Here is an 18,679-nt window from a genome sequence, read left to right as displayed (position 1 = left end):
AGGGCCATCTGTACCCCAATGTTTATAGCAGCAATGGCCACGGTCGCCAAACTGTGGAAGGAACCAAGATGCCCTTCAACGGACGAATGGATAAGGAAGATGTGGTCCATATACACTATGGAGTATTATGCCTCCATCAGAAAGGATGAATACCCAACTTTTGTATCTACATGGACGGGACTGGAGGAGATTATGCTGAGTGAAATAAGTCAAGCAGCGAGAGTCAATTATCATATGGTTTCACTTATTTGTGGAGCATAACAAATAGCATGGAGGACAAGGGGAGATGGAGAGGAGAAGGAAGTTGAGGGAAATTGGAAGGGGAGGTGAACCGTGAAAGACTATGGACTCTGAAAAACAACCTGAAGGTTTTGAAGGGGCGGGGCGTGGGAGGTTGGTGGAACCAGGTGGTGGGTATTAGGGAAGGCATGTATTGCATGGAGCACTGGGTCTGGTGCAAAAACAATGAATACTGTTACGCCGAAAAGAAATTAAAAAAATGCATATGGGTTTTCCTCATGTCTTAAAAATGATAATCTTGTCTGGCCTAATGACATTAAGGTTGTCCCATGCTTATCTTTAAATATCACACTTAAATACTGAATGGACCCTTTCCAGTTTTTCTTGCTCAGAAAGTACTGGTTTCTGTTAGTTCTTGACCACCATGGCTCATCCATTTTCAGTCAACTTTGTGTTGTTCTGCCATTTCCCCAAACATGGAGATATTATTTGGAACCCTTCTGTCCCATAATGGTGGTGATTGTGTTCATCCAGATTTTGATCTTTTTATGAATTTATGCAGTTATTTGTATATAAACTTATTATATAATTAGAAAAAATTCTAGTTCTAAGCATACGTGTGTGTGTGCGCGCGCGCGTGTGTATAGTATTTGTGTATATTTTTTCTCTTAGTTTTCTAACCTGAAAGAATGGTTTATCTTTATTATGGGTTAGACTTGCTCCCTCAGAATGGAATATATCAAATATTATAGCCCATTGTCTTTACCTCTTTTCCAGATTCTTTTACTAATGATATATAAAAAATATGAAATTCCTAATCTTATTGTCAATATGGGTTTATGTCAGAAAGTCTAAAAAGTCATAGGAAACCTAAATCTAAAGGTAACTTGAGACTCATCTGATTCAACCCTCCCATTTTTCAGTTGAGAAAATGAGAATCTGGAGAGGTGCAGTCATTTTTCCACAGTACCAGAGAGTCAGGAATGGAGCTGAGGACAAACCCAGATTACTGACTCCCAGTCATTCTGTACTCCATTAGACAGACCCTCTTCTAATCAGCAAGGTGTATAGCATACAGATTTTAAATAGGGTGAAGAGATTATCATGGGAAGACTTCCTCCAAGAAGAAGGCATAGCAGGTGAATGTGATGTTAACTTGGTGTTAATTGTTTAAATGATCTTCCAGGAAATATCCACTCATATACTAACAAATACAATCTAACTGATCACAGGATTGTTTCTTTCCTTTATGCAGGAAGTAGGTCTATGGTTGTAGGAAGGAACAACACTATTGTGACAAAATTCATCCTCTTGGGATTTTCAGACCATCCTCAAATGAAGCTTTTCCTTTTTCTGTTATTTTTGGGGATTTATCTCCTGACCCTAGCCTGGAACCTGAGTCTCATTGCCCTCATCAGGATGGACTCCCATCTGCACACACCCATGTACTTCTTCCTCAGTAACCTATCCTTCCTAGATATCTGCTATGTGTCCTCCACAACTCCCAAGATGCTCTCTGACATTATCACAGGGAAGAAAACCATTTCCTTTGTTGGCTGTGCCACACAGTACTTTGTGTTTTGTGGGATGGGGCTGACTGAATGCTTTCTTTTGGCAGCCATGGCATATGACCGCTATGCTGCAATCTGTAACCCATTGCTCTACACAGCCCTAATTTCCCATACACTTTGTTTAAAGATGGTGGCTGGGGCCTATGTGGGTGGATTCCTCAGTTCTTTGATTGAAACATACTCCGTTTACCAGCATGATTTCTGTGGGCCCAACACGATTGACCACTTCTTCTGTGACCTTCCTCCAGTTCTGGTTCTGTCATGCTCTGATACCTTTACCAGTCAGGTGGTGAATTTTGTTGTGGGTGTTGTTGTTGGAATGGTGTCTGTCCTTGTGATCCTCATCTCTTATGGTTACATTGTTGCTGCTGTCCTGAAGATGAACTCAGCTAAAGGTAGGACCAAAGCCTTCAGCACCTGTGCCTCTCACCTGACTGCTGTGACCCTTTTCTATGGTTCTGGCCTCTTCATGTACATGCGACCCAGTTCTAGCTACTCCCTAAACCGGGATAAGTTGGTGTCCATATTCTATGCTCTGGTAATCCCTATGGTGAATCCTATCATCTACAGTCTTAGGAATAAGGAGATTAAAAATGCCATAAGAAAGTTGTGCAGAAGGAACATGTGCTTTCTCATGTGCCTTTGTTTTTCTGACTGTAAGCTAATGTTTACAAAGAGGCTGTGAGCTGGGTCAATTGTGCAGCTTTTCATGTAGCTTTGGACTAGTTGATTTACATAGTGGTTTGTGTTAACTAGATTTCCCCCCACTTTCCAATATTTCCTTAATTAGTTTACCTATTGGTTATCAGAAAACATTTGGCTATTATTGTTTTCTAGCATTGCATATACTGAGATTATAAATACTCAATTTAGCAGAAAGATTCATATGAAAAAGAATGAACAACCAAAAATATCGAAACAGAGTTTGTGTCTATAGGAGGAAAAGTGTTGGAAAAAAAATTAGTCTAGCATTCAGGATGGTGATTTTTAATGTAGCATGAGGATATACAGCATAATAACCCAAGGAGGGAGACGCTTTTTCTAAAAACAGTTGCCTTACCCTGTAATGAAATTTAACATGCTTCCTTTATGGCATGTGAGCACCACAAGGCAGACAAGGTCTCTTGTTTGAGAATCCAGCTATTGTGAGCCACTGGGAGTGAAGAGGGAATAGAACTGATTTTTTAAATGTGTTAGGATAGGAAAGAGTTAAAAAACCTCTGATTAGAGCGTTAATGACTGAACAACCTCATGGCTAATTCAATCAGCTATACAAAAAGTAGTCACTATAATGATTTAAATAAAGCCAGGGATTTGTCATTTCAGTCTGAAGTAACTGCTTTCCAGCCAACACTCAAAGTTTCTTAGGAATCTATAGAAGAGGAGCATACTGTCATTTGGGAAAAAGGTTCTAGGTTTTCACAAGTTTTATGATAAGTTTTAGGATGGGACTTAGCTTAGGAATTGAAGAGAGTGATTTTTCTCTTTCATATTATCTCAGAACTTGTTATGTGTCCTTGAACCAGCAGTAGTCAACTGGCATACATTTATTCAGCTGTGCCAGTTCTCAGTTGGCCATAAATGAAAAGGAAGTATCTGCCTGTATGTCCTTGGAGAAGTTACTTGGGCTTTGTGTGTCTTAGTTCCTTATCTGCAAAATAGGAATAATAACAGTAATTGTCTCATAGGCTTATTGTGATGAATTAAATGACTCAGTATATACAAGCACTTAGAATAGTGCTGGTTGATAGCAAATGCTTAGGTGAGCATTATTATTATTGTTGTTCTGTAATAATATTTATTTATCACCATTTTTAAAAAAGATTTTATTTATTTATTTGACAGAGAGAAGTCACAAGTAGATGGAGAGGCAGGCAGAGAGAGAGGAAGGGAAGCAGGCTCCCTGCTGAGCAGAGAGCCCAATGTGGGACTTGATCCCAAGACCCTGAGATCATGACCTGAGCCGAAGGCAGCGGCTTAACCCACCCAGGTGCCCCTATTTATCACCATTTGAGCCAAAGAAATAGAAGCCATTTTCTTAGTTTGTTAAAAAAAATGTGATCTTCACAATAGCTTTGATGCACTGGAAAGTGGGACAGTGGAGACTAGAGTGAAAATTGTTTGGGTATTTGTTAAGTATTCTTAAGTCATCAGACCTGGAATTATTACTCTCATGTCCACCACTTTATAGGTAGGTCACCTTATGCAAGTTACTTACACGCTCTGTTTTTCTCATCTGTACAGTGAGAATAATAATTGCATCTACCTCACGGAATTGATACAAAAACTAAGTGAGAATGCATGAAAAGGGCTTAACTTAGTGCCTGGTATATGGTAATACTTAATAAATGTTAGCTTATATTATTAATCAATTTTGTATAAATCAAGAGAATTTCAGGCTAATGTGCTAAGAAGAGGCAAATTAGATAGCTTTGGGATATCTACTTAGACTGGAACATAATAGTCTCAGTAAAAAGGCATGCCTGTACATCTCATGTCTGCTGCTTCTTCTACATGTAGGAAGCAGTCATTAGAAAAATAGAACTCAAGTTCATAGAGGTGGCCACACATGGGAATGCTACCATTGTGCCAACTCTATCAGCCACGTGGTCATCTTGCCTTTCCTTATATCCAGTTTTCCCCTCCACCTTTTCTTATCTGTACTCTAGGTTAATGAAGTCTTCTCTTACAATTTACCTTTGGTAGCTAATCTTAAATTCTCCTAATGCCCAAGTCATTGGAACAAAACAAACAGACAAACAAAGGAAAATATGCCTCGTGCTTTGGACTTACATGGAGCTGTCACTGGTCTATAATCATCTCTAAATTTTTTTGAACAAAGATTCTGAATATAAGATCTTTAGAAAAATCTCTCTTGTTCAGCCACATACATGTTCACTGCTAATGGAAATTTTCTTCTTGCATTGAGAAGATATAATGTACTTTTGCAGTTTTCCCAAGTGCCAAAGAGAAAATAATGATCATTAATAATTGTTAAATATAGCACACAATGTGGGGTTTGGTCGTGGGACTTGAATAAGGCAAAAATGATCTGGGGTTTATAGTAAGCCACATGTTAAATAAAACTTCCTAAATAAGTGCATTTATTATGGGGCATATAAATAGACATATATTAAACAATATATTTGGCACTAAAAGAATCAGGCATTTTATAGTTCTTTGAAGCAAGACAAGGTACAGCTGTCTAGGAGAGGTGGGCAGTTAGCCAGCTCAAGATGAATTCCCTTTAGTAAAATTAGCATTATTCAGAGTGTGTCACTCATCTTTGCAACTTCCGAAGACTTTTTTCAGATGGACTTGAATTACCAAACTCAGAATAGCTAACTGCATAAGCCAGATGCCATTTTTAGTTTTCATGGAAGAACAAAACTGCCAAGCTTGTACTTGAGCTAGTGGCACAATTCTTTGACTTGATGAGGAAGTCGCGTATAAAAACAAATTAAAATTGAAAGTCTGTTTGGAGAGAAAGTGGGTAATGTGTGTCAGTGCCTGGTGTGCCCAACTACAGAGTTCAGACAGGCTGAGAGGCCCTGGGCCAGGGCACTGACAATTTCTCTCCCAAAGTATTTATATTCCTCTCTTCTAAGTGACCATCTTCCCATATAATCACTATATTAAAAAAATAACCATATCCACAGACCAGTTAATAGATTTTCCACCTTTGGTTATAGGAAATATTTGTCTCTAAAATGCCTCTATTACATATTTTATTTATTATTATATGATTTTGTGGCTTGGTTTTTAGAGTTTTCAGAAACCTGGTTATTGTCGCTATGTACCACCTACATTCCCCTAATTTTGGGGTAGGTATAAATGATTACTCTCTCATTTACTCACTCATTCACACACTCGGGAATTAGTGACTGATACATTAAATGGGTTCTGATGAGAATTTAAACTTTTTTCCTTAAAGATCAACAGTTTCATGCTTCTAGTCATAAACCTAGAGAAACCCAGAGCTTGACTATTCTGTGATCATCCACGTAAATAAGGAAACACTTGCAATTCACTTCCTTGTGTCCAGATAACGGACTTGGATCTCTCTGATCTACAACTGATCTGGGAGAGCCTAAATGTCTTGCATATACAAAGATATACCATGTATTCCAGCATTATCCCATCAGCTTGATCTATGGCTACCTTCCTTGAATTCTTGTTCGGTCTCCCTGTCTGTAAGACCTCCTAAATAACTGGGGGAGATAAACCGACTGTTTTATGTAACCTTTGCTGCTTTTATTCCATTGTCACTCTTCTCATGCTTTCCTTTCCCCTTCTAATGCTGACCAAGATCATCTATGTGCAATATGGCTAGGGATGAGATTCCCCACCTCCCTACAAGTAAAGAAATAGCCTTAGCAGGCTCCTGTAATCTTGGAGGATACAAGTTGTATTGTATCAAATGGATGTGGCAGCATCTCTCTTTGGTTTTGCCAAACTGGATGAAAGACAGACAAACTTCACACTTCGCTGAGACCACACTCTAGAACTAGAAAGGCATTTTGGACCCAGGGAGACCCCATAGAGGAACAGGCTTCATCTCTCTCTCAAAACTATTTTTTTTTTCTGAAATAGAGTCATTGTGTTATATTGGACTTAAATGTCAACATAAATAGAATACTGAAATATGTAAAGTATTTCATTGATACTGTATGAAATATTCTTGTTCAAATAAAACCTCTTTCTTGTGCAGACGAAGGCTGTGTGATTTCATCTTAAGAAATGTTTAAGGAACAAAATTATTGATGTACATGGACCAGAGGGAGGAAAGTCCCTGTATTAGACATTCACTGAGACTCATAGTTCATTTTCTGACAACCCAAAGCTAAGGAAGTAGCCTGGTAGGAATCATCTCACCCTTCAACTTGATGCTCATTCTAGAATACAGAGATAAGGTCTGAGGCTGAGCTGCAGGAAGGAGTGGTCCATAAACTTTAAAAAAAGAGGTGAGTTCTGAGAAATCCCACATCTCAGGGAACCTAACTGTCCAATCTTTCCTTTACTCATTTCATGAATCCTGTTACAGACAGTTTTTATAATTTGCTGTATTATCTGTACCGTCTGTTAGATGTCACTTTTTTCATTGCAGTCCCTCTTTATACCAGAAGGTAAACCAGAAGGTTTAACACTTTTGGTGATTGTGGTTTTCAGATCTCTGAAGGCTCTAGAATTGTTTTTCATATACTTGCCATCTCTGGCAGTTTTTCAACAGAAGGCCATACATGAGATTTTCCTGTGTTATCCAGTTAACTGTCTTTGATGAAGACACTAGACTTTTTTTTTTTAAAAAAAGATTTTATTTATTTGAGAGAGAGAGAGCAAGCAGGGGGAGGGAGAAGGACAAGTAGACTCCACTGAGTGGAGCCTGATGCAGGGCTCAGTCTCAGGACTCTGAGGTCATGACCTGAGCCTAAATCAAGAGTCATATACTCAACCTACTGAGCCACCCAGGTGCCCTGATTTGATATACTTATATATTATGATATAATGGTCATTGTAGCAGACTTAGCACCTCTATCATGTCACATAATTATCATTTCTTATTTGTGGTTGGAATAATTTTAGATCTAGTCTCTTAGCAAGTTTGATGATTATAATACAGTATTATTATCTATGTTCATTAGATCTTTACATGACATCATTACATCGCCTATATTGCATTACATCTCTCAGACTTATTTACCACTAGTTGCAAGTTTTTACTCTGTTTTTGAGTTAAGCTTTTTTAGATTCCATACATGTTACATAGTTTTTGTCTTTCTCTGTCTGACTTATCTCAATATAACTTCCTCAAGGGCCATCCGTTTCATCTAAAGTGGCAAGATTTCATTCTTTCTCATGGCTAAATAATATTCCCGTGTGTGTGTGTGTGTGTGTGAGAGAGAGAGAGAGAGAGAGAGAGAGAGAGAGAAATACATCACATTTTATCTATTCAGGTTATTTCCGTATCTTGGCTATTGTAAATAACACTACAATAAACATGGGAATGCAGATATCTCTTTGATACCCTGTTTTCATTTCCTTTGGGTGTATATCTAGTAGTGGAATTACTGGAACTGTATGATATTTCTATTTTTAATTTTCTGAGAAAACTCCATGCTGTTTTCCATATACATTCCCACCAGTAGTGCAAGAGGGTTATCCTCACCTACACTGGTTATCTCTTGTCTTCTTGATGGTGGCCATTCTAACAGATGGGTAGTGAGAGCTCATTATGGCTTTTCCCTAATGATTAGTGAGGTCGAGCATCTTTTCATGGAGCTGTTAGCCATTTGGCTATTTTCAGCATGTGCCGTTAAACTGAGTTTGACAGTGTCCTTTCTCTACCACCACACGGTAAACTTTCACTTGCAAGAGACCTTAGAAGGTAGCAAGAGTAGAAAGAGGAGGAATCTCAATTCAGTAAATATTCAATTCAGTAAATATTTAGTAAATATTTCTGTGACTTTGTGTACCCACTTGGGTTCAAAGGAGCTGGGGAAGGAATGCTCCCTTCTCACACCCTGCCATCTTGGCTTCCATCATTTATATTATCAGGACCCTCAGTGTTCCAATATGTGAATAATGCCTGGCCCATTGTATACACTTAATATTTGTCAGAAGAATTAACCTAAACACTAAACAAAGTTAGTGTTTTGATTCTTTGTCTCCCCCCCCCCCCCCCGTGCCATTGCATTTTATTCCCTTTGGGAGTCTTACCACACTGCAATTTGGGAGTGACATTCCTAGACTACGCAAGGACTTCAAATTTGGCCTAACTCAAGATGGTGTGAGGGGATTTCTACTTTGCCCTTAAAGTGGCACCTTCATATGGTCACAGCCTGTACTTTGACTTCTGGCCAATCTGACTGCATTTCAACTGTGCCTTTTTTTATTCTTAAGGTGACACCACATTAAATCTTCTTAGCCCACACTTTCGAACCCCAGTCATTGCAGCAGGCATGTCCCGGAGCTGTGGGCATCCTCACTCGCCACGTCCCCAGGCTCTCAGGTGGCCCAGGAAGGAGGGCACCACCCGGCCAGTCACATGCAAGTGCTGAGGTGGTCTGCTGCGTGCCAGGCGGTATCCCGGGCCTCGACTTCCTGGCCTGCGGCGTCACTCCTGAACCGCGGAGCCCAGTGCCGCTCGGGTACATCACGAGGACGTTGCTCTTCCCAGTTCACTAGGTACACCCTCTTTTTCCAAGTCAGTTTCTGTACGCCTTCCGGGGTGACCCCAGCCCTAGGGAGCTGCAGCACATCGTACATACGAAGTCTCCCCTTCGCGGCTGTCGCAACTCACCTTGGCATATGCAGTGCTCCTTGCACATGATGAACCCCACGAAGTCGGACAGTGCGTGAAGCGCATGCGCATCGAGTTGGACATGCGCAGTGGCTTCCCCGACGTGGGGCTGGTCAAGGCACGCGAGGGTGTTCCAGCTTGGTAGGCTTGGCCTGGGGATCAGCTACAGGATCCAGGGAGGGCTTTGTCCTTGTCCTTGCCTTCTCGGGCATCATCTGGGCCATTCCTGGGGCAATCTTGGGCGTGAGGGGTTGTGGGACCCTCCACGAGGGGCTCCCCACTGCTTCTCTAGGCCTTCATCTGCCGGACCCTGGAGGGAAGTATTCTCCAGGATTGCCTTCTGGGGTGACAACAGACCCAGGCAGGTCCGTGGAGAGTCACTGCCACTACCTAAGTGCTACACAGCATCTTCCTCTTCCATCTTCCTCTTCCATTTTTCCTCTGCACCAATATTTTGGTTCCTAAGACCAAGTTGTTACTTAGCACTGTAAGTCAAGAACTTACATTCAGCAAAGTTCCTGAAAGTATTTTACAAACAGTAATAGGAATCATAGATGTGGCAGGTAAGTTCTCTGTAGAGTGCTTTTAAGGGAAATATGGTTATATGACTATTTAATTTTTAGGCTGTACTACATGGTAACAACATATCTTTACTTTTTTGTTTTTAAAAGAATTGGTCTCATAGTGAATTGAAATTGTGATTTGGAGGGTCTTGTTTTGCAGATCAGTTAAAATATAGTGAAATAATTTATTTTGGATGCTATATGTGAAATACAGAATATCTGTTTTTCAGTCAACTCTGACTTATTGTAATTTAATTTTTAAATTATGGTCTAATTTTAGTTTTGTAATGAAAGCAAAATGTGATTTTATCATATCATATCTATACATATATATTTATAGATACTTTTTTACTCAGATGTAAGGCCTTAAACATTAAAAAATGTGGTTGTATCAGTAGGTTGTAGCCATTAGTAAAATAACAGTATAAGCTAGTTACCTTTTTATGAGTAGAGATGCAGAATAGAAATCAGGATAGAAATGAATATGATTAAAAATATGTAAACATATAAACAAAAATTTTCATTTCAAAGGTAATAAAAGGAAATTAAAAGTTTTTTTTAACTTGCTGAAATATCTATCAGTTAATAACAGTTAAATAACAATGAAATATCAGTTTAAAAAACTGTTAAAATGGAGGAGGAGTCAAGATGGCGGAGAAGTAGCAGGCTGAGACTACTTCAGCTAGCCGGAGATCAGCTAGATAGCTTATCTAAAGATTGCAAACACCTGAAAATCCATCGGCAGCTCGAAGAGAAGAACAGCAATTCTGGAAACAGAAAAACAACCACTTTCTGAAAGGTAGGACCGGCGGAGAAGTGAATCCAAAGCGATGGGAATATAGACCCCGGGGGGAGGGGCCGGCTCCCGGCAAGCGGCGGAGCAACGGCGCACAAAATCAGGACTTTTAAAAGTCTGTTCCGCTGAGGGACATCGCTCCAGAGGCTACCCGGGGCGAAGCCCACGCAGGGTCGGCCTCAGGTTCCGCAGGGTCACAGAAGGATTGGGGGTGTCTGAGTGTCGCAGAGCTTGTGGGTATTGGAATGGAAAAGCCGGCTACAGAGAGAGAGCGGACAGTAAGCTCACAGCTCGGTGTTACCTTGAACCGGTTGCAGGCTCGGTGAGCTTGGAACGCGGCCGGAGGTGGGGCAGACGGGAGTGACTGAGCGCTGTTCTCTGAGGGCGCACTGAAGAGTGGGGCCCTGGGCTCTCAGCTCCTCCGGGCCGGAGACCAGGAGGCCGCCATTTGTATTCCCGTCCTCTGGAACTCTACGGAAAGCGTTCAGGGAACAAAAGCTCCTGAAAGCAAACCAGAGCGGATTACTCACCCTGGCTCCTGAAGGGCGGTGTAATTCCGCCTGGGGCAAAGACACTTGAGAATCACTACACCAGGCCCCTCCCCCAGAAGATCAACAAGAAATCCAGCCAGGACCAAGTTCACCTACCAAGGAGTGCGGTTTCAATACCAAGGAGAGCAGCAGAATCCCAGAGGAGGAGAAAGCAAAGCACGGAACTCATGGCTTTTTCCCTGTGATTTTTTTTTAGTCTTGCAGTTAATTTAATTTTTTTCTTTTTCATTTTTTGTTTTTATTCTCGCCTTCTGATAAATTTTTTTTAACTTTTACCTTTTTCTTTTTTAACGTTTTTTAACTAGTTTATCTAATATATATGTTTTTTCTTTTTTATATTTTTCTTATTTGTTTTCTTTTTTTTAAATTCTTTTCTTTTTTTTTTTTTTTTCTCTTTCCTCCTTTTTGAACCTCTTTTTATCCCCTTTCTCCCGCCTAACGATTTGGGATCTCTACTAATTTGGTTAAAGCATATTTTCCTGGGGTTGTTGCCACCCTTTTAGTATTTTACTTGCTCCTTCATATACTCTTATCTGGACAAAATGACAAGATGGAAAAATTCAACACAAAAAAAAGAACAAGAGGCAGTACCGAAGGCTAGGGACCTAATCAATACAGACATTGGTAATATGTCAGATCTAGAGTTCAGAATGACAATTCTCAAGGTTCTAGCGGGGCTCGAAAAAGGCATGGAAGATATTAGAGAAACCCTCTCGAGAGATATAAAAGCCCTTTCTGGAGAAATAAAAGAACTAAAATCTAACCAAGTTGAAATAAAAAAAGCTATTAATGAGGTGCAATCAAAAATGGATGCTCTCACCACTAGGATAAATGAGGCAGAAGAAAGAATTAGTGATATAGAAGACCAAATGACAGAGAATAAAGAAGCTGAGCAAAAGAGGGACAAACAGCTACTGGACCATGAGGGGAGAATTCGAGAGATAAGTGACACCATAAGATGAAACAACATTAGAATAATTGGGATTCCAGAAGAAGAAGAAAGAGAGAGGGGAGCAGAAGGTATACTGGAGAGAATTATTGGGGAGAATTTCCCCAATATGGCAAAGGGAACGAGCATCAAAATTCAGGAGGTTCAGAGAACGCCCCTCAAAATCAATAAGAATAGGCCCACACCCCGTCACCTAATAGTAAAATTTACAAGACTCAGTGACAAAGAGAAAATCCTGAAAGCAGCCCGGGAAAAGAAGCCTGTAACATACAATGGTAAAAATATTAGATTGGCAGCTGACTTATCCACAGAGACCTGGCAGGCCAGAAAGAGCTGGCATGATATTTTCAGAGCACTAAACAAGAAAAACATGCAGCCAAGAATACTATATCCAGCTAGGCTATCATTGAAAATAGAAGGAGAGATTAAAAGCTTCCAGGACAAACAAAAACTGAAAGAATTTGCAAACACCAAACCAGCTCTACAGGAAATCTTGAAAGGGGTCCTCTAAACAAAGAGAGAGCCTACAAGTGGTAGATCAGAAAGGAACAGAGACCATATACAGTAACAGTCACCTTACAGGCAATAAAATGGCAATAAATTCATATCTCTCAATAGTTACCCTGAATGTTAATGGGCTAAATGCCCCTGTCAAAAGACACAGGGTATCAGAACGGATAAAAAAACAAAACCCATCTATATGTTGCCTCCAAAAAACTCATTTCAAGCCCGAAGACACCTCCAGATTTAAAGTGAGGGGGTGGAAAAGAATTTACCATGCTAATGGACATCAGAAGAAAGCAGGAGTGGCAATCCTTATATCAGATCAATTAGATTTTAAGCCAAAGACTATAATAAGAGATGAGGAAGGACACTATATCATACTCAAAGGGTCTGTCCAACAAGAAGATCTAACAATTTTAAATATCTATGCCCCCAATGTGGGAGCAGCCAACTATATAAACCAATTAATAACAAAATCAAAGAAACACATCAACAATAATACAATAATAGTAGGGGACTTTAACACTCCCCTCACTGAAATGGACAGATCATCCAAGCAAAAGATCAGCAAGGAAATAAAGGCCTTAAACGACACACTGGACCAGATGGACATCACAGATATATTCAGAACATTTCATCCCAAAGCAATAGAATACACATTCTTCTCCAGTGCACATGGAATATTCTCCAGAATAGATCACATCCTTGGTCCTAAATCAGGACTCAACCAGTATCAAAAGATTGGGATCATTCCCTGCATATTTTCAGACCACAATGCTCTGAAGCTAGAACTCAACCACAAGAGGAAGTTTGGAAAGAACCCAAATACATGGAGACTAAAAGGCATCCTTCTAAAGAATGAATGGGTCAACCGGGAAATTAAAGAAGAATTGAAAAAAATCATGGAAACAAATGATAATGAAAATACAATGGTTCAAAATTTGTGGGACACAACAAAGGCAGTCCTGAGAGGAAAATATATAGCGGTACAAGCCTTTCTCAAGAAACAAGAAAGGTCTCAGGTACACAACCTAAACCTACACCTAAAGGAGCTGGAGAAAGAACAAGAAAGAAACCCCAAACCCAGAAGGAGAAGAGAAATCATAAAGATCAGAGCAGAAATCAATGAAATAGAAACCAAAAAAACAATAGAACAAATCAACGAAACTAGGAGCTGGTTCTTTGAAAGAATTAATAAAATTGATAAACCCCTGGCCCGACTTATCAAAAAGAAAACATAAAAGACGCAAATAAATAAAATCATGAATGAAAGAGGAGAGATCACAACTAACACCAAAGAAATACAAACTATTATAAGAACATACTATGAGCAACTCTACGCCAATAAATTTGACAATCTGGAAGAAATGGATGCATTCCTAGAAACATATAAACTACCACAACTGAACCAGGAAGAAGTAGAAAGCCTGAACAGACCCATAACCAGTAAGGAGATTGAAACAGTCATTAAAAATCTCCAAACAAACAAAAGCCCAGGGCCAGACAGCTTCCCGGGGGAATTCTACCAAACATTTAAAGAAGAACTAATTCCTATTTCGTGAAACTGTTCCAAGAAATAGCAATGGAAGGAAAACTTCCAAACTCATTTTATGAGGCCAGCATCACCTTGATCCCCAAACCAGACAAGGATCCCATCAAAAAAGAGAACTACAGACCAATATCCTTGATGAACACAGATGCGAAAATTCTCACCAAAATAGTAGCCAATAGGATCCAACAGTACATTAAAAGGATTATTCACCACGACCAAGTGGCATTTATTCCAGGGCTGCAAGGTTGGTTCAACATCCGCAAATCAGTCAATGTGATACAACACATCAATAAAAGAAAGAACAAGAACCATATGATACTCTCAATAGATGCTGAAAAAGCATTTGACAAAGTACAGCATCCCTTCCTGATCAAAACTCTTCAAAGTGTAGGGATAGAGGGCACATACCTCAATATCATCAAAGCCATCTACAAAAAACATACCGCAAATATCATTCTCAATGGAGAAAAACTGAAAGCTTTCCCGCTAAGGTCAGGAACACGGCAGGGATGTCCATTATCACCACTGCTATTCAACATAGTACTAGAAGTCCTAGCCTCAGCAATCAGAAAACAAAAGGAAATTAAAGGCATCCAGATTGGCAAAGAAGAAGTCAAATTATCACTCTTTGCAGATGACATGATACGATATGTGGAAAACCCAAAAGACTCCACTCCAAAACTCCTAGAACTTATACAGGAATTCAGTAAGTGTCAGGATATAAAATCAATGCACAGAAATCAGTTGCATTTCTCTACACCAACAGCAAGACAGAAGAAAGAGAAATTAAGGAGTGAATCCCATTTACAATTGCACCCAAAACCATAAGATACCTAGGAATAAACCTAACCAAAGAGGCACAGAATCTATACTCAGAAAACTATAAAGTACTCATGAAAGAAATTGAGGAAGACACAAAGAAATGGGAAAATGTTCCATGCTCCTGGATTGGAAGAATAAATATGAAAATGTCTATGCTACCTAAAGCAATCTACACATTTAATGCAATTCCTATCAAAGTACCATCCATCTTTTTCAAAGAAATGGAACAAATAATTCTAAAATTTATATGGAACCAGAAAAGACCTCGAATAGCCAAAGGGATATTGAAAAAGAAAGGCAACATTGGTGGCATCACAATTCCGGACTTCAAGCTCTATTACAAAGCTGTCATCATCAAGACAGCATGGTCCTGGCACAAAAACAGGCACATAGATCAATGGAACAGAATAGAGAGCCCAGAAATAGACCCTCAACTCTACGGTCAACTCATCTTCGACAAAGCAGGAAAGAATGTCCAATGGAGAAAAGACAGCCTCTTCAATAAATGGTGCTGGGAAAATTGGACAGTTACATGCAGAAAAATGAAATTGGACCATTTCCTTACACCACACACAAAAATAGACTCAAAATGGATGAAGGACCTCAATGTGCGAAAGGAATCCATCAAAATCCTTGAGGAGAACACAGGCAGCAACCTCTTCGACCTCAGCCGCAGCAACATCTTCCTAGGAACAATGCCAAAGGCAAGGGAAGCAAGGGAAAAAATGAACTATTGGGATTTCATCAAGATCAAAAGCTTTTGCACAGCAAAGGAAACAGTTAACAAAATCAAAAGACAACTGACAGAATGGGAGAAGATATTTGCAAACGACATATCAGATAAAGGACTAGTGTCCAGAATCTATAAAGAACTTAGCAAACTCAACACCCAAAGAACAAATAATCCAATCAAGAAATGGGCAGAGGACATGAGCAGACATTTCTGCAAAGAAGACATCCAGATGGCCAACAGACACATGAAAAAGTGCTCCATATCACTCGGCATCAGGGAAATACAAATCAAAACCACAATGAGATATCACCTCACACCAGTCAGAATGGCTAAAATCAACAAGTCAGGAAATGACAGATGCTGGCGAGGATGCGGAGAAAGGGGAACCCTCCTACACTGTTGGTGGGAATGCAAGCTGGTGCAACCACTCTGGAAAACAGCATGGAGGTTCCTCAAAATGTTGAAAATAGAACTGCCCTATGACCCAGCAATTGCACTATTGGGCATTTACCCTAAAGATACAAACGTAGTGATCCAAAGGGGCACGTGTACTCAAATGTTTATAGCAGCAATGTCCACAATAGCCAAACTATGGAAAGAACCTAGATGTCCATCAACAGATGAATGGATAAAGAAGATGTGGTATATATACACAATGGAATACTATGCAGCCATCAAAAGAAATGAAATCTTGCCATTTGCGACAACATGGATGGAACTAGAGCATATCATGCTTAGCGAAATAAGTCAAGCGGAGAAAGACAACTATCATATGATCTCCCTGATATGAGGAAGTGGTGATGCAACATGGGGGCTTAAGTGGGTACGAGAAGAATAAATGAAAGAAGATGGGATTGGCAGGGAGACAAACCATAAGTGACTCTTAATCTCACAAAACAAACTGAGGGTTGTTGGGGGGAGGGGGTTTGGGAGAAGAGGGTGGTATTATGGACATTGGGGAGGGTATGTGTTTTGGTGAGTGCTGTGAAGTGTGTAAACCTGGTGATTCACAGACCTGTACCCCTGGGGATAAAAATATATGTTTATAAAAAATAAAAAATTATATTAAAAAAAAATAAAACGAATAAAGAAACAGTATAAAAAAGAAAAAATATATATATTAGATAAAGTAGTTAAAAAATGTTAAAAAAGAAAAGCGTAGAAGTTAAAAAAATTTAGTAGAAGAAGAGAAAAGAAAATTGAAAAAGGAAAAAAAAATTAACTGCAACACTAAAGAATTATGGGGAGAAAGCCATGAGTTCCATGCTTTGCTTTCTCATCCTCTGGAATTCTGCTGCTCTCCTTGGTATTGAAACTGCACTCCTTGGTAGTTGAACTTGGTCCTGGCTGGATTTCTTGTTGATCTTCTGGGGGAGGGGCCTGTTGTAGTGTTTCTCAAGCGTCTTTGCCCCAGGTGGAATTGCACCGCCCTTACCAGGGCCCGGGCTGATTAATCCGCTCGGCTTTGCTTTTGGGAGCTTTTGTTCCCTGAGTGCTTTCTGTAGAGTTCCGGAGGACGGGAATGAAAATGGCAGCCTCCTGGTCTTTGGCCCGGAGGAGCCGAGAGCCCAGGGCCTCACTCCTCAGTGCGCCCTCAGAGAACCACACCCAGTTACTCCCGTCTCCCTGGCCTCCGGCCATGCTCCGAGCTCACCGAGCCTGAGACTGGTTCAAGGTAACCCTGAGCTGGGAGCTCACTCCTAGGCTCTGTCTCTGTAGCCGGCTTCCCTGTTCTAATACCTGTAAGCTCTGCGACACTCAGAAACCCCTGATCCTTCTGTGACCCTGTGGGACCTGAGGCCATGCTGACCCTGCATGGGCTTCACCCCGGTTTAGCCTCTGGAGCGATGTCCCTCAGTGGTACAGACTTCTAAAAGTCCCGATTTTGTGCTCCATTGCTCCGCCACTTGCCGGGAGCCGTCCCCTCCCCCCAGGATCTATCTTCCCATTGCTTTAGTTCTACCTTTCAGAAAGTGGTTCTTTTTCTGTTTCTAGAATTGCTGTTCTTCTTCTCTTCAATCTGCCATTGCATTTGTAGGTGTTTGCAATCTTTAGATAAGCTATCTATCTGATCTCCTGCTAGCTGAAGCAGTCTCAGCCTGCTACTTCTCTGCCATTTTGACTCCTCAATGAAATATTTTCTTAAACCCATAAATTCACTAAGATAGTTATACCAGGAGAAATGACAACAGAAGCTAAAGGTGGAAGCAGATCTATGAGGAATAACCCACTCAGTTTCAAGAAATCAGGAAGCTATGGGTGTTGGGTAGATGGGACAGGAAAGCCAAGAAGACACAAACTGCGTTCCATTGCACAGCCCTCAGAAGTTCAGGAATTGTGGGCTCTAGGGACCTGCATAGTGGGTGGGGCTTAATACTGGAGATTTGATTGAAAATCTATTAAAAGTAACTTGACTTCTAGACCAGCCTGTCTCCTCTTTTATACAGGAAACTCTACCCATCCTCATCATTCCTCTCTCCCTCTAGTAGAATATTGGAGGTTTCTTCTCTGAGGAATTGAACTAAGATATATGGGCCCTGGGCCATCAGACATATCTATGGGGGAAATATAAAAAAAATAGAGGAATGAAGTAATATCTGCATAGTGAAAAATTTTACTACTTATATCTACATGGGGGAGATTCTTTTTCCATTGCACACATACTCCATTCACTTACTCAACTCTCAAAATACTCCTAGCTATGTTGATACCTCTTGGTTAGGAAACTGGAGAATTCTTGGTAGAGAAAAAACTGCCCATGATTACAGCAGATGTTCTTCACAGCAATTGAGAAGTGCTCCCCAGATTGCCTAGCAGGAAGGTCAGCAGAGGAGAGTTTCTGGTTATAAACATCAAGCCTCAAATATTGCTTTTTAGTGTCTCTCAGAGGCTGTAAAGTAGTCAAAGTCATCAGTTTCTGGGTGAAAGCAAGCCTGTAATATGCTCCATGGTAGCGTCCCAGAGACTGTGTGAGACTCCAGAAATGATGGCTGGTGTGTGTGTGTGTGTGTGTGTGTGTGTCAAGACCCAACTCCCAGAGGTCTGAACCTGTCGGGGATTCCAGGACAATAAGTTGACCAGGGAGAAGAATCACCAAA

The 18,679-nt window shown here is 40.4% G+C and overlaps 1 protein-coding gene across 1 annotated transcript; it reads left to right on the top strand.

The window, feature by feature from the left end:
- Positions 1–1,506: 1,506 nt before the first annotated feature.
- On the top strand, positions 1,507–9,256 carry LOC131811751 (olfactory receptor 5A2-like). The gene is made up of 3 exons (XM_059140569.1): positions 1,507–2,467; positions 8,737–8,948; positions 9,056–9,256. The coding sequence occupies exons 1-3, from the start codon at positions 1,507–1,509 to the stop codon at positions 9,254–9,256; spliced, it is 1,374 nt and encodes a 457-aa protein (XP_058996552.1).
- The last annotated feature ends 9,423 nt before the right edge of the window (positions 9,257–18,679 follow it).

Source organism: Mustela lutreola, chromosome 1 (assembly GCF_030435805.1).
Source record: "Mustela lutreola isolate mMusLut2 chromosome 1, mMusLut2.pri, whole genome shotgun sequence".
Taxonomy (NCBI): Eukaryota; Metazoa; Chordata; class Mammalia; order Carnivora; family Mustelidae; genus Mustela; species Mustela lutreola.
This window is presented reverse-complemented; position numbering and strand designations above follow the sequence as displayed.